The sequence below is a fragment of the Grammomys surdaster genome, unplaced genomic scaffold (assembly GCF_004785775.1).
Source record: "Grammomys surdaster isolate TR1022 unplaced genomic scaffold, NIH_TR_1.0 125946, whole genome shotgun sequence".
Taxonomy (NCBI): domain Eukaryota; kingdom Metazoa; phylum Chordata; class Mammalia; order Rodentia; family Muridae; genus Grammomys; species Grammomys surdaster.
Window position 1 is genome coordinate 1,104,977 of NW_021620768.1, and position 22,058 is coordinate 1,127,034.

At 54.9% G+C, this 22,058-nt stretch overlaps 1 protein-coding gene across 3 annotated transcripts; it reads right to left on the reverse strand.

The window, feature by feature from the left end:
* Positions 1–271: 271 nt before the first annotated feature.
* Positions 272–20,675, reverse strand: Pear1 (platelet endothelial aggregation receptor 1). 3 transcript variants are annotated; one of them, XM_028753238.1, is made up of 25 exons: positions 20,584–20,675; positions 14,875–14,973; positions 13,902–13,962; positions 11,729–11,890; positions 11,042–11,146; positions 10,652–10,752; positions 9,956–10,048; positions 9,547–9,790; positions 8,764–8,884; positions 8,440–8,576; positions 8,144–8,356; positions 7,693–7,867; positions 7,491–7,611; positions 5,648–5,811; positions 5,454–5,556; positions 5,221–5,367; positions 4,924–5,049; positions 3,529–3,657; positions 3,288–3,416; positions 2,931–3,143; positions 2,681–2,769; positions 2,475–2,598; positions 2,255–2,329; positions 1,922–2,167; positions 272–1,483 (listed from the first exon to the last, which is right to left on the reverse strand). In XM_028753238.1, exons 4-25 carry the CDS (start codon positions 11,821–11,823, stop codon positions 1,341–1,343), a joined length of 3,093 nt encoding a protein of 1,030 aa, XP_028609071.1. In that variant the 5' UTR covers positions 11,824–11,890; positions 13,902–13,962; positions 14,875–14,973; positions 20,584–20,675; the 3' UTR covers positions 272–1,340. The 3 variants fall into 3 exon arrangements, with proteins under 3 accessions (XP_028609071.1, XP_028609072.1, XP_028609073.1); XM_028753239.1 differs by having other exon boundaries at positions 13,902–14,609; XM_028753240.1 differs by lacking the exons at positions 9,956–10,048; positions 10,652–10,752; positions 11,042–11,146; ... (2 more) ...; positions 14,875–14,973; positions 20,584–20,675 and having other exon boundaries at positions 8,764–8,862; positions 9,547–9,559.
* Between the last annotated feature and the right edge of the window lie 1,383 nt (positions 20,676–22,058).

Consider the following 22,058-nt stretch of genomic DNA (forward strand, 5'->3'; position numbering starts at 1 on the left):
CCAGCTCTATTCAGCTTCCTGGAGGACTAGAGGCTTGTCTGCTGATTTAATCTAGGCGGCCTCATCTTTACCATTTCGCCATCTTGGGCCCCTTTGAGTTGTTTGGCTTCCTCTAGCCTGGCACCTCATTCAGCACCGCCACATGGACTCCAGCTATTCTGGCACTGATGCTGCTCTCTGCGGAGATGCTACCTCTGAGGAGACCTCCAGACTAGGCTCTAAGGGACACTGAGGACACGGTATTGCTGGTACTTTCATTCAGCCACTCAGCTTTTAGAGAAACATTTATTGAGTGACTGCCATGTGCCAAGGGAAACCAATAGTGAGTGAGCATAAACACCACGGGAGTCCTGCATTCAGAAAGCTGGAGATCAACCTCTCCACTAGGGGGAGGCAGAGGCTAATCTAGTAACATGGAAACCACATCGGAGTGTGCAGTTTGAGCTGTCCTTGTGGCCTGCACCTTTAAACTCAGCACTCAAGAGGCAGAGGCAGGCTGACCTCAGTTCCAGGCCAGCCAGGACTACATAGTGAGACACTGTCTCAAAAACAAGACAAATGAGATAAACCCACTCTCTGCCTGCCACCACCTCGGCCTTCTGCAGACACGTGGAGAAGAGTGAAGCTATGAAGAAGACGTTGGGTGAGTGCTCTCTGGAATATGTGAAGGATGAGCAGGACTCAACAGGTAACTAAGGAAGGCTGGACTTAGATGTGCTAATTCCTGGGATGGGAAGAAGGGTGCCAGACAGCCTTCATTCTGGGAAAGAGTGACGCCAGAAGGGAAAGGTAGGCTGCAGGGCCATCGAGGCATGAAAAGTTTGACTATGCATAGTCCAAGGCGTACCAGAAAGACAAACACCAGAGGTGGGGAACAATCCTCTGAGCAAAGACATGGAGGATTACTGAGTGGAGGATGAACAGGTAGTTAGGGCCTGCTGTTAGAGCTTTAACTAGTTAAGCTGGGAAGTGCAGAAGGCAGAACCTGTACCTGGCATCCTCTAAAGCCAACTAGAGACACACACAGCCTGCCTGGGCACACACACAGAAAAGGTACCCAACAGAGATTTTTTTTTAAAAAAAAAATCAATCTAAAATCAGACTTATACAACAACATTCTGCCCACCAGCTTATATCCACAGGGCCTGGGGGACTTGAGGAGTGGTGGGTTGGAAGGGGCTGGGGGTCAGACACTTTGCCAACTAGTGTCTCCCTGGGTGGAAGCAGAGAGCCACAATCAGTCTCTGTTCACTTCACCAAGTGCGTCTGTTCATGGCCTGCTGGTCCAGTCCCTGCTCCTGGCAGGGTACGCAGGTACTCTCCCATACCATGCTGGCTCCTCAGCGCCGGGATGGAGGTGATGGAGGATGTCGTACTGGAGGCAAGTCATAGTGTCCAGGGATGTGGCTGTTCTTGGGCGAGTCATAGTGACCGGGAGGCAGGCCCGGAGGAAGAGGGGGCACGGAGCCCACAGACTCTTCATCTGAAGACAGAGAGGACAGGATGAGGTGACTCCTCAACCTCCCCTGGCTCCTCCTACTCCAGCTTCTTCCTACCCATAGAGATGTGGACGGCAATGCATGTGCGTTGACTGGGCCAAACATCTGGATGTATGACTAAGCAAGGCCCTACCCCACCTGTCCACCTCAAACAATATGAAGACACTGTCTCCCAACTCAGTGTCTACTTTTCTGGGTGCTAGTTCTTTCTCGCTCTCTCTGGTGCTATTCAAGCACCATCTCAATACTCAACCTTCAGAGAAGAAGAAGGGCAATTCTCCCAATATCACGGCTGCTTTGAGACCAAAAGACCATGGCCTTGCCATATCACAGCACTGTCTGCTTCTCTCCCTCCCCTTCTCCCGTCCTACTTCTCATGTCCCAGTGCCCTGTAGCCCCTGCTGGGGACATGGAGGGCTCACTGTGGCTCAAGGGACTGGGCTGCTCATAGGTGCCACTGTCTCTCTGTGGCTGCAGTTGCCGCTGCTGCCTGTCCCGGAGATGAAGACGCTGCCTGGGAGGAGACACTGATGGAGGGCCTTTCATCTCCACATAGCTGCTTTCTCGGGGTTCTCCAGGCAGGCCGGGCAGGTCTCGGATGGTAGCATAGGGGTTCTCAGTGCTCAGGGACATAACACTTGCCCCTAGTCCATCTTCAGAGATGGGACCTAAGGATCAAGGAAGAAAATCAGGCTCCTTGGAGGTCCTGGCTCCTTGACCCACCTTCCTCTCCTTCCCTGTGTCTGTACTCATACCTTTATGACAGAATGGTCCAGGGCTGTTCCTGTGGCTGTAGCTACAGCTATAGCTTCGGTCTAGGTGGCTGGTGCCTGAGGAAAGGTAAGTACAAGTCAGACCCGTGGCCTTCCCAAGCAGCCTCTGGAAGCAGGCTCTTCTCCCACCCCTACCCCACCAAGACGATGCAGCAGGTAAGGCTGCTCACATTCCCCTTGACCTTGGCCTCCAGGCTCCTACCTCTGTCATGGGGCTCCCGTCGGTGCTTCCAGTCAGCGGGCAGTGTGGCGTGGTTCTCACGTCCATGGGCTCTGCTTGGCCGCTCAGGAGCCTGGGAGCTGACAAAGAGCTGACTGCCTGGAACCTGTGGGGGGACCACAAGCAAGGGTGAGGCTTTCCCGAGAGGCACATCCCACCCACAGAGCAGGTCCCCTCGAGGTACTGACCTTGTTAGGAGGTGGGGGGTTAGGAGAACACTGAGACAGGGTGTGGTAGCTGGGGTTGGAGTAGTAGTGACTATAACTCGGAGAGACATCTGCAGGACAAACAGGGTGCCAGGTAACTCAGACAGGAGGCCGGGGCAACAGTAGTTTGCCCTCCCTGATCCTTCCCCTCTTGCACCCCTCATCCCACGGGGGTGCATATTCAGCAGTCCCCCGCTGCCCATCAGTCACTTAGGCCCCTACGCCAGCTCACCTGGCATGACGTAATCAGAGCCATCCAGTCGGCCAGTGCTGTAAGCCACTGCCAAGTGCTCGTGTTCCTTGCCCTTTTGCCAGTGGCGGTAGCCAATGAACAGTGCTATCAGGGCCACCACAAGGGTCCCCAGCACTGCAATGCCAATCACTGCACCCAGTGAGTTATGGGTCACAGGAGAGGTGGGCATTAGGGTGAAGGACTCCTGGCTTCCTGTGAGATGACAGTGGTCACTGAGACGGGCACCTGTGTTCTGCTCGTGAACTTGAGTATATTTTAAGGAAGACAGAGATGGTAGGAGGGCCCTGGGTCTCAGAGTCTAGGAGAAAACAAGGGTCAAAGGGGCTAAGAACTCACCCGTTTTGCAGTGCTCACCACTGTGTCCTGGGGGACAGACACAAGCCCCAGTCTCTGGATGGCACATCTCTCCAGAATCACACTGGCATAACTGGGAGCAGTTGACACCTAACATTCTCGGTGGGCAGCCTAAAGACAGCCAAGAGCCAGGTATGGGTCATGGAGGCAGCAAGCTGCAGTCTCTTCTCAGATAAGGGCTGCAGGGGATTGGAGAGCCAGTGTGTTACTGTTCTACGGGTACCTTCCAAGCAGTTGGGTCCAGTCCAGCCTGGCATGCAGACACAGCTCCCATCCTGGGGGTGGCAGGTTCCACCATGATGACACTGGCAGGGCTGGGAGCATTTGAGTCCCCAGTGGCCCGGGGGACATGCTACAGGAGACGAGCTGTCAGACAAGGCCTGGCCATACCCTCAGCATCTCTGAAATCTTCAGCCTGGCCACCTCTTGGGGATTACTAAGGCTCCGAGGGGCATTTCCACACTGATGACTCAAATGTTCATCTCAAATGTTCATCATCTCCAGCTAGCTGACCCACTACCCACTTGACATCTACACTTGACTCTCTAACATAATATACCCAGTGCTAGGGAACCGGAGGCTTCCCAACTGTCTCTGGAGGCCTTAGCGCAGGCCATATTTTTTCTGTTTTCAAACATCTGCCTCTTGCCTGGGTGCTGGGATTACAGGCATGTTTAATACATCTGGCCTAATGCATTATCTTCGTGTGGGATCCTAGCAAATAACCCAATAGTAGACGCTACTGAGTTCTATTCAAAAATCCCAAACACCCATCAACAAGATCACTTCCTTTATGCCGTGCCTCTAGGAAGTACAGTCAGCTCTCTCCGGGCAGCAGCTTCCTGCTCCCTTCAAAGCATGCTCGTCTGCTGCCGAAGGCCAGTCACTGCCTCATCACAGAGCTAGACGGGAGGTGACACATAATAAAGGCAACCCGAGACAGAAAGCAGCCATGCTGGGGACGAGGAGGACCCACGTTCCAGGTCACATCCCCACACCCACACCGGCAAACAGGCTGGACTCAGTAGGTTATGAAAGGGAACGGACATGTGGGTGAGAGGAAGACGTGGGGGAGGCGGTGAGGGAAAGTGGGATTGGATCAAGACACAGTATATGTGTATGAAATTTCCAAAGAATATGATAAATATTAATTTTTTTAAAGATGTACTTATTTTATGTATATGAGTACACTGTCACTGTTTTCAGATACACCAGAAGAGGGCATCAGATCCCATTACAGATGGTTGTGAGCCACCACGTGGTCACTGGGAATTGAACTCAGGACTTCTAGAAGAGCAGTCAGTGTGCTTAACCTCTGAGCCATCTCTCCAGCCCAATACTAATTTTTTTAAAGGAGAAACTATCTCCAAGAGGGAACTTTTGGGGGTTTGCTGTTCCATAAGCACCCTGTTCCTCCCAGGCTCCCCATGCTGAAGGAAAGACAGTCTTCTCCTCTGACTTCCTCACTTGCATCTTCCCACTAACACGTATACGCAGCCTGAGGGCAACGGCAGGCTCTTCCCTGTGTTACAGATAACTAAGGGAGGGAGGCTCTCTGCCCAGGGCCAGGAGAGGAGCCAGAGTGCAGCCACACTGCTCCACACAAGCTGCTACGTACTCTCAGAGCAGTCCAGGCCTGTCCAGCCTGGCAGGCAGGAGCAGGTCCCATCCGATGGGTGGCAGGAAGAATGGTTGTTGCACTTGCAGGGCACACAGCGTTTGCCATAACGACCGGGCGGGCAGGCTGAGGAAAAGGATGCATGGTGACTGGGGGGCCCTTGACCAGTGCCGCCCCGCCCCCTTCCCGCTGGAATAACTATCCTGGAAATGGGAGTCAGGGGCCAACCCACGAGGTGAAAAGGGGCACCCAAATCTGAACTGCTAACAGGAGGGGCTGGGGTATAGTGAGCCTCACGCCTCTGGCAGGAGGGGCCTCGGAACCCTGGTGCACACACACAGTTGCCGTTCTCAGGTACACAAGTACCACCATTTTTGCAGGTACAGGTTTTGCTGCAGTTGGCTCCCCAAAAGCCCTCTGGGCAAGGCAAGTGGCAGCGTGGGCCTGTAGGAGACAACCAGGCAGAGGTCATCTCCTGTGGAGTACAACTCCACAGCAGACCTGGGGCCTACATAGCCCAGAATGCTCACCCATCCAGCCAGCCTGACATTGGCACTGTCCATGAACAGGGTCACAGCCATCAGAATGGTCGCAGTCACAGACACTGGAACAACCATCACCAAACTGTCCCTTCTTGGAAAGCAAAAGGAGGGGAGAATAGGCTAGTCAGCTGAGGGGTACTTGCCTTCCCCTCACCCAGGCAGGCAGGCCCGTGATCACTTACGGGGCAGGGAAGCTGGCAGTGAGCTCCATGCCACCCAGGGGTGCAAGTACAGGCTCCAGTTTGGGGGCTGCAGACTCCCTTGTGGGCACACTGACAACTGGCATTACAACTGAAGCCCCAGGTGCCAGGGGGACAGGGCACAGAGCAGTTACCACGCTGCCAACCTGAAGAAGGTAAGCAAGTACACATTGGGTGCTGGGTCATGCTGTGAACTAGGCATGAAAAAAGCGCTTGAACTCTAGATGCTGAACACATGCAGCAGCTGAACTCAAAGACTGCCACTGATGCAACGTTCAATTGCCTCGGCCTCCTATGGCTTTTACCCCACCTGGCCACCTCTGCCAGCCCACTTGAGCATCCTGTGTCCTCCACCCCACCTGGGCGGCCTCTGTGTCCTCCACCGCACCTGGGCCGCCTCTATGTCTCCATCCCACCTGGGCCTCCTCTGTGTCTCCATCCCACCTGGGCCTCCTCTGTGTCCTCCACCCCACCTGGGCCTCCTCTGTGTCTCCACCCCACCTGGGCCTCCTCTGTGTCCTCCATCCCACCTGGGCCTCCTGTGTCCTCCATGCCACCTGGGCCTCCTCTGTGTCCTCCACGCCACCTGGGCCTCCTCTGTGTCCTCCATCCCACCTGGGCCTCCTCTGTGTCCTCCATCCCACCTGGGCCTCCTCTGTGCCCTCCACCCCACCTGGGCCTCCTTAGTGTCCTCCATCCCACCTGGGCCTCCTGTGTCCTCCATCCCACCTGGGCTTCCTCTGTGTCCTCCATCCCACCTGGGCCTCCTCTGTGTCCTCCATGCCACCTGGGCCTCCTCTGTGTCCTCCATCCCACCTGGACCTCCTCTGTGTCCTCCATGCCACCTGGGCCTCCTCTGTGCCCTCTATCCCACCTGGGCCTCCTGTTCCTCCTACTTTACTTGGACCTCCAGTCTCTCCTACCCTACCTGAGCTTTCATAATCTTGACTCCACCTGAGTCTCCAGTATCTTCTAACCCACAGGACCCTCCTGTCTCTTCTACCCCACCCTGGGCCTCTCTGTCTCTCCTACAGCATGGAGGAGGCTGGCAACAAACCCAAGCTCATTGTGGTGGCCCCACCAGGTCATCTGTAGGATAACGGAAGAAACGGGCTGAAGACTTGAGGCTTGGTTAAGTCTGATACCATTGGATCTGAACTCAGCTTATGGACTGCCAACATGCCATACGGACAGACCTTGGAAGTCCTCCCTGGCACTGGCATGGTATGATTCCATAGAACTGAGGGTGAGAAATGCTCACCACAAAGACTTCTGGCCTGCACCTTTTAGGGACAAGTATGTTTGTAGCTAAAGAAAGATGTTCTGGGGACTGGAGAGATGGCTCAGCGGTTAAGAGTACTGGCTGCTCTTCCAGAGGTCCTGAGTTCAATTCCCAGCAATCACATGGTGGCTCACAACCATCTATAATAGGATCTGATGCCCTCTTCTGGTGTGCAGGAAGACGGCTACAATGTACTTGTATACATAAACAGTTCACAAAACAAACAAAAAAAGATGTTCTGTGTGATCTCAGCACCCCCAGAGGGCTGAAATACAATGGGTGCTCAGACTTTTAGTCTATCCTGGGCTGAGACAGCAGGACCTCAAAACAAAACAAAAACACAGAAAGGGAGAAGTGGGGTGGGGGGAGCCAGGACAGGGACCAATGAGAGATCAAGAAACAAGTCATATTCTAGCAGAAACTAGCCTGGATCCTTTCCCACAGGGCCATTCCTAATGAGCTCAGCCATATGGGCGCTCTCCTCGCCCCGACCCCCACCCTGCCCTCAGCGCTGCACCGGGTCTGCCCTCCCTAGTCCTTTACCTTCCTTGCAGATGCACGTGCCATCGATGGGAGAGCATGCAATGGCATTCTCGCAGGAGCAACGGGAGGAACAGTTGATCCCGTAAGTGTTGGGTGGACATAGGTTAGCGCAGTGAGGTCCCTGAAAGCAGAAAGCGCAGGGTAAGGGGCGGCTTGGAGTCTACCCACCCAACTCCTCTCCCGCTGTGGGGCACAGCCTCACCGTGTAGCCAGGTGCGCACCGGCAGAGGCCGCTGTCGGCCAGGCAGACCCCGCCGTGCAGACAGAGGCAGTGCTCCTGGCAGCCTGGGCCGTGCGTGTCCTGAGGGCAGCTCTCGTTGCAGTGGAGGCCGGCCCAACCTGGCTGACAGGAGCACTCGCCGTGCATCGGGTGACAGCTATGGGTGCAGAAAGGGACATGGTAGTCTAAGCCAGACTTGGGGGGAGGGGGGGACTCTCCGCAGAGCCCGAATAGTAAGCCAGGGATTCGGTGAGATCCTCCAGAGAGCCAGGCTTGGTTAGGGAGGGCTGTCCAGGCCGTTTCTGTCCCTTCCCCAGACCCCTCCTCAATCCTTCTGTGACATTGGTACCCCTCTTAGTTATACCCTAATGTTTTTTTCTGGGGGCTCCAGACCGAACACCAGTCTCCCGTGACTGTGTTTCCCACATCCCACCTGAGACTGTGTTCTGGGTCGCAGGTGCAGGGCTCCTGGCAGCTCAGACCATAGCGGCCATCTGGACAGAGGCGCTCAGCACAGCGATCGCCTGTGAAGCCATGTTCACACAGACACGCGCCATTGGCAGGAAAGCAACGGGCACCAGGAGCACAGTCACAGGTCTCAGCACAATCTTGACCGAAGTGGCCCACAGGGCACTCCTCACGGCACCTGAGTCCCGGGTTATGTATAGTTGTATAAACTGGGCTCCATCACCTCCTGGTCCACTCCACGCCCTGGGGCCACACACTCACCGATCCCCGATATAGCCAGGAGCGCAGTGGCACTGCCCAGTAAACCTGTCACAGAGGCCACCGTTGTGGCAGTGACATTCGTGAGTACAATTCGGTCCATGGAAACCCTCTGGGCATGGTAGGGAACAGATGATACCCTAAGGGGAAGGGGATGAAAAGTCACTTAATCCCCTTCTCATGACCACAGGCTCATGGTGCTCAGACCTCTCCAGGGTCCGGAGTGCCCATCCCATGAAAGCACTGGCCCAGAGCCCTGCCCAGAGCCACCCTCAGAATTCTCTTGGGAATCCCAACCCCATGCACACAGGCTCCCACCCTTCATACCATCCAGCCCGGTGGGCAGCTGCAGGAGCCCTGGGAGCCCTGAGGAACACCTCCATTTTGGCAAGGATAGGTTCTGGGGCAGAAGAAGCCATCAGTGCCCTGTGAACAGGGCACATTACAGCTGTGGAATAGGGGGTGAGGTCAGAGGGTCAGGAGGAAGAAACTTCAGGGGGCCCTCTTTGCTCCCCAAGGTTGCCCCCCTGCACAGAAGGAGTCTCTGGGACAGGCAACTGTCAAGGACACCCCAGCATCAGAGGGCGGGGAGAGCAAGGTTGTGTGACAGGTCTGCTCCTCCAGCACGCAGGACTCTATGCCTCTTCTCCTCTGCTCAGGTGCTCCCTTCTTGATACGTGCTCCTAGATAGCTCCTCCACCCTGAAGAACTCAACCCAGCCCTCTCTGCACAGGGACCTGGATTCTGCCTAGGTCTGTCCTCACTTGATGACATTCCTTCTCTCCCCACCCCGCCTCCATGTGTGTGTGTGTCTGTCTGTCTGTCTCTTTCTCTCTCTGTCTCTGTCTATCTCTGTCTCTCTCTGTCTCTGACTCTGTGTCTGTCTCTATCTCTCTGTGTCTGTCTGTGCGTGCGTGCGTGCGTGCGTGCGTGCGTGCGTGTGTGTGCTATGATATGATAGTGGCAGCTACTCTAGGGAGTTGTTCACAAGGAATTGATGACTGCTCGAGGCTGCCTGGCTGGCACCCAGCAGAGCTGAACTAAGACCTCAGTCTCTCAGCACCGTCATTCCCTCATGTATGGTCCTATGTCTGTGGCCTCATCACACACCTGGGTCCTGTTCTCCCTGGGGGGCAGAAGCAGGCTCCATCCTGGGGGTCACAGGATGCCCCATGGCAATGGCAACCAAATTGACAGGCAGGACCATAGTGGCCAGCAGGGCAGGGCTGAAGGCAGTTGGGGGGCTGCAGGCCAGAGGGGCAAAAACACACCCCAGTCTTGGGGTCACAGGAGCTGCTGTTGCCACAGTGGCAGAGCTTATCACACTGTGGTCCCCACATTCCTGGAGCACACTCTGTGGAACAGAAAACGGAAGGGAGTCACCAGGGACCTAGACCTCCCCAGCTTCCTGGTGGGCTCAGACCCACAGCCCACCCATCTCCTCTACCACGTCTCCAGAGAAGGCAGCTAGCAGCAATGGACTCCCATAAAAACCACCCCGGGGTCACTAGCAACTTACCACTGGAACAGTCGTCACCCCGCCAGCCTGGTGCACACTGGCACTGATTAGGAGCCACACAGCGACCATGGACACACTCCTGGGCACAGAGTGCTGGCCAGAGACAAGATGAATGAGAACACACCTCCTACCTTCTCATCTTTAATCTATGAAGCCAGAGCCACTTCCTCCTGTACTGGGTCCTGCAGCTCCCCAAGCGCCAGTTCTATCTGGGATGAAAACTTGGGGAGCAACTCAGGGTTAGACGGGAAGGAGGACCCCAGGGATCCAGACAGCCTGATCCCTTTCTGTGAACATTTCTAAACACCTTGTCTGGAAGTGGGGGGCAGGGATTCTCAGACGGTAGCTGGATAGCGGTATGGTCTGTAAGGGCAGCGGCTGAGGTGAGGGTTGAGTCAGGCTGGGAAGCTGAGCCTACGGGGACTGGTGACCAGTCAGAGGACAGGCAGGGTCCCATCTGAAGATAGACTCACAGTATGCTAGGGGACAAGAGACTGGACAATAGCAAGCCCAGCCTCCATTGCCAGCCCCTCTTCAGCCCTGTCACCCCAAACCCAGCTACAGCTACTAGCCAAAGGGGAACTGAAGGAGCAGACAGTAGTACCCCACCAAGGCACCCGTCACTAAGGCAGGGAAAAATTCAGATGGCTGGGCCCCTCCCATTCCATTCCTACCCCGGCCCAACTCAGGACTCACGGACACAGGCTCCACGGCTCTCATAGTAACCCCCACAGCACTGCAGGCGTGGACGGGAGTCCATCTTCACCACCTGACGGTACACAGTCCGGTAGACAACCCTGCGGCGGCCCAGGACATGGCCATCAGTGCTCCTAGCTGAGGCCCTGGCTGCCCTGTATAGTCCTCACACCTCAGTGAGGCACAAGAGGAGGTCAGAGGTTAAGCATTCCCTCCCTGCCCCACATCATCCACATGCATGTACGATGAACCAGACACACCTCACAGGCTACGCGGGTACCCATGGTGACAGGTGAATGCCTAAGGTCAGACTGTCCTCTGAGCACCAAACGTTCTAAGAGAGGCCGGGGCTTAACCAGCTCCTGGCCCTCAGAAGGATAAAGCACTCACGTAGGCTGAGCACAGGCGTGAGGGTCCTCCCAGGGCCTGTCGCAGGACTCAGCTGGGAGCAGGCTGAAGGGACGCAGGTGGGACTCCTTAGTGGTCGTGGTGAAGCTATGGGATGAGAACAGGTCAGGGGCAAAGACAGCCTGAGACCGGAGATGGCAAGGCGCAGCAGAAAGCCAAGGCCAGGCTTCACCTGTGGAGAATCAGTACCCCAGTATTTGGGCTTCCTCCTCCTGCTCCCTACCTGTCTTGTGTAGATGCTTCTAGAACTGCAATGTTCTAGGACTCCTCCTACCAGAGCTATTTCTCATCCTAAGGTCCAAAGCCTTACGCACGCACGCACGCACATGTATCCCTCCCAATGTAGAAAGATCGAACTTGTCTGGACCCAGCTAGTAGCAACGGATTAAAGCACTTTTGGCTAGCTTCTGCCCAGAGCCCTGCTTTCCTGTCCTGTCCCTACCTTCCTGCAGCCAGCCCCTCTGCTTCATCTACAATGAATGGCTCCCTCCCACAGGAACCCAGGGACAAAGACAGAGAGAGAGCAATCGGTGTCAGAGACAGGACAGAGATAAGAGAAGAGCAACGGTGGGAAAGGTCAAACACCACAGAGGGTGCAAAGAGACCAGAAACAGATTCCTAGGAGGAGCCACCCCTGTGGGATGAGCATCAAGCTTGGGCCCTTCTCACCTTTCCCAAAAGGTACAGACATTGGGATCATTCGAGTTGAGTGTTCCAGCCAGATGCAGACCTAGGGCCAGGAGGAGGAAGGGACGAAGTGGCATTGCAGAGGCCTGCGATAGGGCACACGGCAACGGAACAGCACAGCAGATGGCAGCTGGAAGGACACATCTGCAAAGATTCAAGCAGGACGCATGCTAGTGAGACCAGCCCACTGCCTCCCTAGTCCTCTGGACTATGTATCAGTGCTCCAGCTTCCTCAGAACACTGTTCCAGCTTCCCTAGAACAGTACTCCAGCTCCCCCAGAACAGTGCTCCAGCTCCCCCAGAACAGTGCTCCAGCTCCCCCAGAACAGTGCTCCAGCTTCCCCAGAACAGTGCTCCAGCTCCCCTAGAACAATGCTCCAGCTTCTCCAGAACAGTGCTCCAGCTCCCCCAGAACAGTGCTCCAGCTCCCCCAGAACAGTGCTCCAGCTTCCCTAGAACAGTGCTCCAGCTCCCCCAGAACAGTGCTCCAAGCTCCCCCAGAACAGTGCTCCAGCTCCCCCAGAACAGTGCTCCGGCTTCCCCAGAACAGTGCTCCAGCTTCCCTAGAACAGTGCTCCAGCTCCCCCAGAACAGTGCTCCAGCTCCCCCAGAACAGTGCTCCAGCTTCCCTAGAACAGTGCTCCAGCTCCCCCAGAACAGTGCTCCAAGCTCCCCCAGAACAGTGCTCCGGCTCCCCCAGAACAGTGCTCCGGCTCCCCCAGAACAGTGCTCCAGCTCCCCCAGAACAGTGCTCCAGCTTCCCTAGAACAGTGCTCCAGCTTCCCCAGAACAGTACTCCAGCTCCCCCAGAACAGTGCTCCAGCTTCCCCAGAACAGTGCTCCAGTTTCCCCAGAACAGTGCTCCAGTTTCCCCAGAACAGTGCTCCAGCTTCCCTAGAACAGTGCTCCAGCTTCCCCAGAACAGTGCTCCAGCTCCCCAGAACAGTGCTCCAGTTTCCCCAGAACAGTGCTCCAGTTTCCCCAGAACACTGCTCCAGCTCCCCTAGAACAATGCCCCAGCTTCTCCAGAATAGTGCTCCTAGCACACTTCTGTGTCTCCAGGTCTCAGCTCAGTTTGCTAACACACTGACCCCAGCTCTCATTATTCCTAGAGTTCTGTGCCTCAGGCCTGGCTCGAGTGCCAGGCGTGCCTTCCTTTTCTGTCTGCCCCCTGACAACTCCATCTGCCACCAGCATACACACACACACACACACACACACACACACAGAGGCAACATGCTCATTTCTCTTAAGAGTCTCCTAACACTACATATCAACTTCTCTGGTCCCCCGAGCACCTCTTAGCCTTGCAAATATCCAGGACACCAAATTGTGAAGCTGGGACCAATGAAGGAGGTTCTAAGGGAAGCCAACTAGGGCTCTGTCCAAGAGAACTTTCCAATGGACAGTTCGGTATCAGATGCCACTGAAGAGCAAGCTTCCATTGCTGTATGTAGGCAGCAAGAGCCAAAGCTACTGATGAAGGAGGTCCCTGCTCTGGGGGACGGCATATGTGGGGCTGCAGCTGGGTGACCACACAGTCACTGGTGCGCTTCAAGGGGGCAGTTTCCATGTTTCCCTCCCCAGCTCCACACCTCGGCCTCACCCAGAGGGCGGGAAGAGAGTCAGGTCCCTGGATGGGATGAGTTTTTCTCTGAACGCCAAGGCTCCGGAAAGGCTGAGGGCTAGAGGCCACCCCTCTGCCTCTGTGTTCCTGTTTTCTGCTTGGAGTTTCTTAAACTTGCCCAGGCTCCCTGTTCGACTCTCCAGAGATGCCCACATCTGCTTGTAATTTTTCCGAGAGGTCGCAGTCGCTGGCCCCTTACACCCCTGAGTATCTCTGGAATGCTTGCTGCAGCCCCACCCCAGCCCCCCACCTACATATTCTGGCAGATCATGATTCTCTCAGCTCAGATAGGGCGCCTTCTCAGATTAACATGGACTCCTCAACTGAACCCCAACTCCCTGCTGTGGTCCAGCCCCACTTTTAACTCCAACACTTGAATTTCCCCTTGGTCCTCTTTACTCCATGTCACTGCCTCCCAGAGTGACCCTCTTTCCAACTCTCTCACTGACCAGAGCCACTGCACCCCGCCTCTCCTCCCCCCGCCCCCCAGGTTTCTTTCACTCAACCAAGTTCAACCAAGTGACTCACCAGTGATGGCCAGCATGGGCCTGGGAAGCCAGATGATGTCCCAGTGCTCAGGAACTAGATCCTAAAAGGGGGAGACTCAGCTGGGGGGTGGTGGCACAAGCCTGTAGACTCAGCATTCAGGAGACAGGCAGTTGGATATCTGAGTCTGAGGCCAGCCAGGTCTACATAGAAATTAGTTGTGTGGAGCTCCACTCCCACACCACTCTGCTCCAGTGTGAAGGGGTCTCATTTGGCTGGCTTGGCTACTGGGCTGACACTGTGGACTTTGGAAACGGGGGTCAAGGGATCAATGCTGAACCCTGTGTCCAGGGAGACACACCACAGTCAGAGGACCCACAACCTAACCCAGCGAGTGTATAACCAGACACTGTCCCTACCGCTACCAAGTCAGTTCCTTCCTCAAGGTTCCCAAAATGTCTCCTCCAACCTTACCCTACTCACTGGCCACCAACAAGGTTGACTCTAACTCGTTCTAGCTATTCCCCAAACTCCCATAGGGGTGTTCCACAGCCAGGACCATGGAAGGAACCCAGAGCTTTGCACATTTCTTGTGCCCTACTCTGGATCTTTCCCACAGTCTGTTCTTCCAAATTCCTGGTCTCTGGTCAAGATGAGATACAGCCTCATCTACGGAGTCCCCCATGGGGGGCAGCTCGCTGCTCCTGTCCTGTCTGTTCCTAGGGTCCACAGCATGGTGGTGGGTGGACCCTGTAGCAGGAAGAAAAGACTGAGGTAAGGTGGAGGTGGCTGGAGCTGGAGCTGTGTGAAGTCTTCACGGTTTCACCTGCTCTTACCCCACCCCAGCCCCAGCCAGAAGCATCAGCAAGTGTTGCCAATCTCCCCCTTAGGCTGCCAGAGAAAATAATTCTGCTGGGTGCTCAGGATGGCCCCCATACAGAACAAGGGGTGCAGTATTATGGGATATTATTAACTGCAGCTCTGCTAAGAGGGTAGCTGACTGGAGAAAGGCTACCTTCCCTCCTTCCAATGGCCTTCAGGGTGGGGCTGCACTGCGGAGGAGTCTTCAGCTGCTCTGTCCAAGGCTAGAAGCCAAGATGGGGTCGTCAGAGACCTGTGGGTGGACAATAGAAGGGGAGATAGAAAAGGAGTCCAAGCAAAGTGCAGAGGACTTTACCTGACCATTCCCAGCCTGAAAAACAAGCACAGGCCTGTCGAGGACCCCAAAGCTTCCCAAACTGGCTTCCCCCTGCCGGGCTGGGGCCCCTGACACCTGTCCTTTGACCCCTCTTGAGGCCCTTCTCACCAACTCCCATCTCCCGCCAAGCTTCTGGTTTGATGCAAACCTCAAAAGGCTTTCCCTCTCACAACCAGTCAAAATGTGACCCTGTATTATTCTGAGACGGGTCAGGCAGGGATTGAGTGACTCGCTCAGCCCTCTCAGAAGGTGCTCAGCTATCCAGTCCACAGATGAGGAAGCAGGCTCGGTCCACATATGAGCCTGCTGCCCAAGGCCCATAGCCATGGTGTTGGAAGAGGAATCCAAAACCAGCAGCAGCAGAGACCTCCCAGTAGTTCTATTTCTGGAGGGGGACTAGGAACCCAGGGGCTTGTATCTTTATAGCCTTAGTTACAAGAGCGGGGAGCTGGCCAGAGACTGGACAAGAGAAAGGGAGGCTGCCTCAGAACACGGTCAGAGGCGTGGGAACAGCACGGAAGCCGGTCAAAACCAACAACTTTTCTCTCCCACCTCCACATGCAAATCGCTGGGCTCTCGGCCAGGCCCAGCTCCATTTCCTGCCTACAAGGCTGCAAGCTACATTCCTGCCTCTCAGCCTCCAAGTCCCACAGGGCCCTGATCTGTTCCCTTTCCAGAAGCCCCCTCTGCCCTGACTGCACCCCAGCCTCTGGAAGAAGGATGAGTCTTGGGCCTCTGGGAGCTGGTAGATGCTAGCCAGTTCTTATCCAGCAAACAGCAATGGGAAGGATGGAGAGAAGACTAGGGAACTTCTGCCGCTTCTTTCCAGCCCCCACCCCCACCCCACCCCACCCAGGAGTGGTGTAGCATGGGATAACCCTTGCACTCTGGCCCTTTTACTCCAGCTCTAGAGAATGGTAGCACACTCCACCTCAAGGCTACTGTGCGGGATTAAATGTGGTAACACTTGGCGCTTGGTGCCAATCTGTAACATGTACTGCTCCACCCAACATCCACAGGACCTCCTGTGTTCCCCTGGCATTCGTTCCAGGAAAAACTGGAGTTGTTGTCCCCCCAACCCCCCTCTCTCCCTGAAGAACCCCCATGATGATCCGGGAATAAACAGAGTTGAAAATGCTGACGGGGGAGAAAGGAAGTGGAGACGGGAGAAGCCAGAACCTGATCCCCAGAATGGTGGGCTGCATGCCAGGTGCATCTTCACCCTCAAGCCAGTCACTGAGCAGGAACTGTGAATTCTCTGTCCTCCCTCACCTGTGGTACCAACTCCAACTCCTTGACACTCCCCCATCTTGCAGTCCAGAATATCTAGTCCTGTCCCTGTCGAAAGCTGTGTGGCTTTGGTCGTGTCACTTGAACCCTCTGAGCCTCTATCCTGTATCAGCCTCCCTAACTGGGACTCTACACCAGGCACCTCCGACTTTTCCCCTTCACCGATGATCTGTCTGGTCATAAACATTCCATCCTGTGAAGGCTGTCACATACAGCTGAGCTGCATGTTCCCCACACAATGTCCCCTGGCTCCCAACGAGGGGTGGACGTATGAACACACACACAGATGTGCAGCTTAGCTCAGGTCTGAGGTGGGCTTTATAGTTTCTGTCTCTCTTTGCCCTTTCCTGAGCTGCCTTTACCGTTGAGACAGGCTCATGCAGTCCTTCCCAGCCAAGAGTGAGACCCCAGCCCAGACCCCCACATTCTCCCCACAGAAGAGCTAGCCTGGACGGCCCAGTGGCACCTCACACCAGAGGCTCCATGAGCACACTCAAACACGGGCCCCTCCTACACCCAGCCAAGCCAGGCTCCGGCACGCCAGGCATGTCTGCCGGATGGAGGGGCCGGAAGCCTGAGAGAGGCAGACTAGAGGCTAGGGCAGCAGGAGCTGAGCAGGGGTGAGAGGCTGGCCACTGCTGGCTCAGGAAACGGAGGCCAGAGGGTCTACCATAGGCCTTGTTTACTCATCAGGAAGTAAAGAACCAGCAGGGATTCTGACTCACAATCCAGTCTCCGCCCCAGCTCCAGCCCTAACTGCCACCTGGGGAGAGGTGGCCCTTTTCCCTAAGCAGGCAGGAGAGTCTTTGTAAAATGTGTTGCCCAAGGGCTGTGTCTGGTCACCAAACTAGGACAAGCCTGGAGAGTAGCTACCCCAATAGCCTCCCTTCCTTCCCACCACCCAGAGATTACCTTCAGAAAGTACAATTCTGGAAAGCAAGGTGACATACCTTTAATCCCAACACTCAGGAAGCTGGGATAGGATAATTTATTCCAGGACAGCCTGGGCTACATACAGAGAGTGAGCTACTGTCTCAAAAAAAAAAAAAATTTATTTTTCACATAGTACAGTTCTGCTCTGGCTACTGCCTGCTTCTACTACCTTCTGTGGACCCCCATTGCAGGAAAGGCCAGTTATACCAGGCATCTAGCCTTCAACACTCACTGAAGCCAAAACCCCCACAGGCCTCTCACTGTGCAGCTGCCTCTGCTCAAGCCTCTTCAGAATGCCCAGTTCCTCCCAGCCTTCGAGACCAGACTCAACCAAGAAGCTCTCCAGAACTCAAGCCTCACCTTCCCTCTCTGCCCTCTAGACTTAAAAAGTCACGGGCCCCCATGGCCCAAAGGAGCTCTGGCTATTTTCCCTGGCTCTAAGTGGGACACTTCCCCCCACCCCCCACCCCTTGACACAGGGAAATGATCCAGTCAAAGTCAGTACCCATGTGCCTCCTCGGGGAACAAGCAGAGCTAACCTAGGCCACTCCGGGGCTGAGAGCAGAACACTGCTGTCTAGGGAGGGGCTAAGGGACAGCCTTCTGTGTGCTCTCAGTCTCGCCCTGTGCAACACTCTCCAATACTAGCGTAGACCAAGGTTTTCTCCCAGACCATCCCTGGGCCACACTGGGCTCTCTCGCTGGTCTAGGCTTACTTGGTGGTGCTGGGAGTGGAGCCCTGGACCTTAACCATGCTTGGCAAGCGCTCCATCGCTGAGCTTACCCTAGCTGGCCCATAATGCTTATCAACAACTGTCTGCCACCATGTGAGACTTGCCTTGAGCAAGGCCCTTTGCCACACACCTGGATGCCCAGCATCAGCCAGCACCCACAGCAGTTGGGCGGCAGGGATGAGTGGGCACTCTGAACTGAGAATAGAGTGTTGTGTGGGACCTTCCTTCTGCTCCCCCACAAGGCTTCCAAAGCCCCAGACACAGTGCAGTGAGACTGGTAAGAAGAAAGGTGGAGGGCTGGAGGGCTGACTCGGTGGCTAAGAGCACTGACTGCTCTTCCACAGGTCCTGAGTTCAATTCCCAGCAACCACATGGTGGCTCACAACCATCTGTAATGTGATCTGATGCCCTCTACTGGTGTGTCTGAAAACAGCTACAGTGTACTCACACACATAAAATAAATAAATCTAAAAGAAAAGAAAAAGGAGGAGTGCAGAAAGACTAGGCACATACTGAAAGATGGCTCTCCATCTGCCATGCTGCCCTGGGTCAGGAACTCCTCAGGATCGACCTCCATGTTCCCAGCTGGTGAGTGGGATAACGGGTTAGTTCTTACAGGGATCTGTACAGAGTACAGACATGCAAGGCTCTGAGCCATCTAGCAGGTAGGAGGTGTAGACCAGATGTGAATCTTCATCCTGCACCCTGGGGTCTGGGACAGTGCCCAGCACCATCCATAAATCATTCCCAACACAGGGACTGAATCCCAGATGCAACCACAGGAAGGGAGACGTGCCCACACACAAGGTCCTGCTTGCAGGCTGCTCCTCTCAGGCTCCGTGCAGGTGTGTAACACGAGGGAAACACAGTGAGGGCTAGCCTTTTCCTCCTCTTAGCTATTACACTAATAGGTGAGTATTTTGCCCTAGGTGGGTAATTTGCCATTCTTTATACAAGCTACCAGAGCTCAGCAGGGGTCCAGACCAGCCTCAGTGCAGGCACTTCGAACCCTTCCACCACTATGGCTTCTCCTTTACCTGGGATCTTTGTTCTCTATATGCACAGTTCTCTCCCCAGGCCTTGTTTGCCAAGTCTGTGTGTCTGCACTGGCCTGTATCTGTGTTTATGTCTGTCCATCCTCCCTCCTCCTGCCTTTCTGCTAGCTTCCACCACCACAGGGCAGGTACCAGGAGTCACCATCCTGTGCCAAGCTGGAGTTTCCTCAGAGAAGCCGAGAGGGTGTAGAGCCCCATACAGTGGCTGTGGCAACTATCTTTCTCTAGGTTTCTCCTGGTGGAGCAGGCTGCCTGAGGAGCGTTTCCTCTTCCGGGAACGTCTGATAGGGCATGCTGGAGTGGAGAAGCCGAAGCCAACCCTCCCGCTTCACCCTTCACTGAGAAGAAAAAGGCAAGCAAGGGAGGTGGCAGGGATACGGAGGCTGGCTTTGGAAGAACAGCAAAGGGTAGGCTGGCAGGTGGGAGGCTAGTCCACACCCACCTCACCCCTGCACACACAGACACAGGTAGGGCAGTGTACTATGGGGTGGAGTTGGGTTTGGGAAACAGCCTCCAACCCCCTAGGCCTAGCATAGGCAGGGGTTGAGAACTGACCCTTTATCCGGCCCTGCCTCGAGCTAAGGCCTGGCTGAGCCTGGGAACCTCAACCAGCACATGCTGTTCCAATCTCCTGGGACCAGGGGTCACTGTCCCCAGCTGAGGCTGCAGACTCTACTAAAAGTCCAAAACAGGGAGTCACGAGACCATGGCTAGAGGGTGGGACTAGGGATTCGAGGTGAGGGAGGTCTTGCTGAATAGAGCTTGGGTTCCTGGAGTCAGAGACTCACACCATCTGCCGGGTTCTAGGCCACATCATCCAGGAAAAACAAACACAAAAAACAGAAAACCTCAGAGACTGTAGGTGCCTGTGGCTGACCTCTCTCCTACAAGATGGGAAAGGACGTGCAAGTTCAATCCCTTCCCTGGGCAGGGGTAGAGGAGTAACATTATGAACACCAAACAGGGTCTTTCTCCAGCAAACATGCTTTCCCTCAGTCACAGTGGGAAACAGACAGGCAACTGCGTTCTGTTAGTCCCTTCAGAAAGAAGAAATTGGGGGACGGAGGGAAGACAAGATTTAGGGTTACTTTTCAGGGCTTCAGTATCACCAAGGTTCTACAACTAGCAAACGGCACACTGGAATCCAGGAGACTTTTAGGCTGCCTTCCGGTGGGCAAAGAGAGCAGTCTCCCAGGCCGGTCCTAGCTCTTATCCTTAGAGCTACGCAGCTTTCTTTTCTACTTAGATGGGTCTCCCTCTCTCTCCCTCTCTGCTCGCTCTCTCCTTTCTCTCTTCACTTAGGCAGCTACCTCTACTTAGATCTCTTTCCCCTCTCTCCCCTCTTTCTCCTTTTTCCCTTCTCTTCTCTCTTTCCACTTAGACGGACTGTGGACCGCGACATAAACACACACACACACACACACACTACGCCCCCCCCCGCACCCCCATTTCTTTTCCCTCCGCAGGTTTCAGCGCAGAGGTCTCGGGCTCCAGAGCCCAGGGCGGGTCACTCACCTGCCTCGGAGCTCGCAGTTCGGCGAGGCGTGTACACCGACGGGTCCCGCTGGCCGACGGAGCCCGCTGCGCGGGCAGGAAGGGGGTGGGCCTCCGCCCGCGCCCAGGCAGGAAGTCCGCGCGAGGAGGCTGGATCCCGGCCGGGTGGGGTCAGCTCTCCGCTCTGCGAAGTGGCCGGAGAGAGCCGCCCAACCTGACAGGCTCCGGACCAGCCCCGGCTCCCGGCGTCGCGGTCCACTCGACGCCCCTCTTTCCTGCCCGGCGGCGCCCCCTGGCGGCGTGTGGGGGAGGCGCACCCCGCCTGCGCGGTCAGATCATTGGGACCTTTGCGTGGGTTGAAGCACAATGCTGCTACATAAAGAGGCCAAAGCAAGAGCTGAGCGGATGCCCATCAGCTTTCTGCGAAGCACTCAGCGACCTACCACAGTCAGGGCTCAGAACAGACAACTTGGACCTGGGTGTGTGTGGCTTATGCTGCAGGCTCTAGGTTGAATTCTAAACAGCAGGGACACCTTTATTTAAGAGTGATTGACATATAATAAAAATAAGCCCACTTGGTTTGATGAATATTGCTTCAAAACTTTATCGTGGCGGAATATACACAATATAAAATTCATCCTTTCAACAAACATTAAGAGTACAGTTCGGTGGCGTTAAATACTTCACATGTACGAAACCTTTGGTGCTATCAATTTCCAGAGCTTTCTCCTCATCCTAAACTGAAACTCGGTCCGCATCCCCCGGCCCTGCTAACCATCGTGAAGTCAGCCTATGCCTCAGCTCGGCCTTCGATCTTCCACATCTAGCTTATTCGGCTTAGCACGGTGTTTCATTGGTTTAGACGAATGTGTTCATCCCAATAAAAGCGTGGTTTCAAATGTCCTTCTCTGGGGATGGAGAGGTGGTGGAGGGAGGGGCTCGGGGAGTGGGGAATAAACTTACTTGCCACCAAACTTGACAACCTGAGTTTGATCCCAGGGACCCACAAGGTGGAAGGTGAGAATCAACCCCCAAAACTTGTCGTCTACGCCATAGCATGACACATCTTCCCTCCCCTGCAACATAAATAAATATATTTTAAACGTCCATCTCCCGCAGTTTACCTGCTCTAGGCTACAATAATTACCCAGATTCTATTCTCACCCCTAACCCAAATACCTTGAAAGTTTTTATTTGCTTTCTGTAGGGTTTCTTCTAGAATTTCTGTGGAACTGTCATCATAGAGTATGTACTCACGTACGCCCATCTTCTTTCCTTCACCATAAAGTTTCTGGGCCACAGGGTGTTCTCTACTACAGCAGGTGACAGCACTGGGCTATTCAAGAACAGGATTGCTGTTCTTGAATGTTCCTGACAGTTACTGATTCTTGAGTATTGTGATTCTAAGTCGTTTGTGTATAATATTTACTAATATTGTGTATAATGCTAATATGTAATAATTACTAATGTTATAATCCAGCTGAGAGACAGGCAAT

Coding starts and splice junctions, on each gene's coding strand:
- Pear1 (XM_028753238.1), bottom strand. CDS start 11,823: ATGCCACTTCGTCCCTTCCTCCTCCTGGCCCTAGGTCTGCATCTGGCT. Junction 5,812..7,490: donor CACGTGCATCTGCAAGGAAG/GTAAAGGACTAG, acceptor TACCTTCTTCAG/GTTGGCAGCGTGGTAACTGC. Junction 2,330..2,474: donor ACGGGAGCCCCATGACAGAG/GTAGGAGCCTGG, acceptor ACCTTTCCTCAG/GCACCAGCCACCTAGACCGA.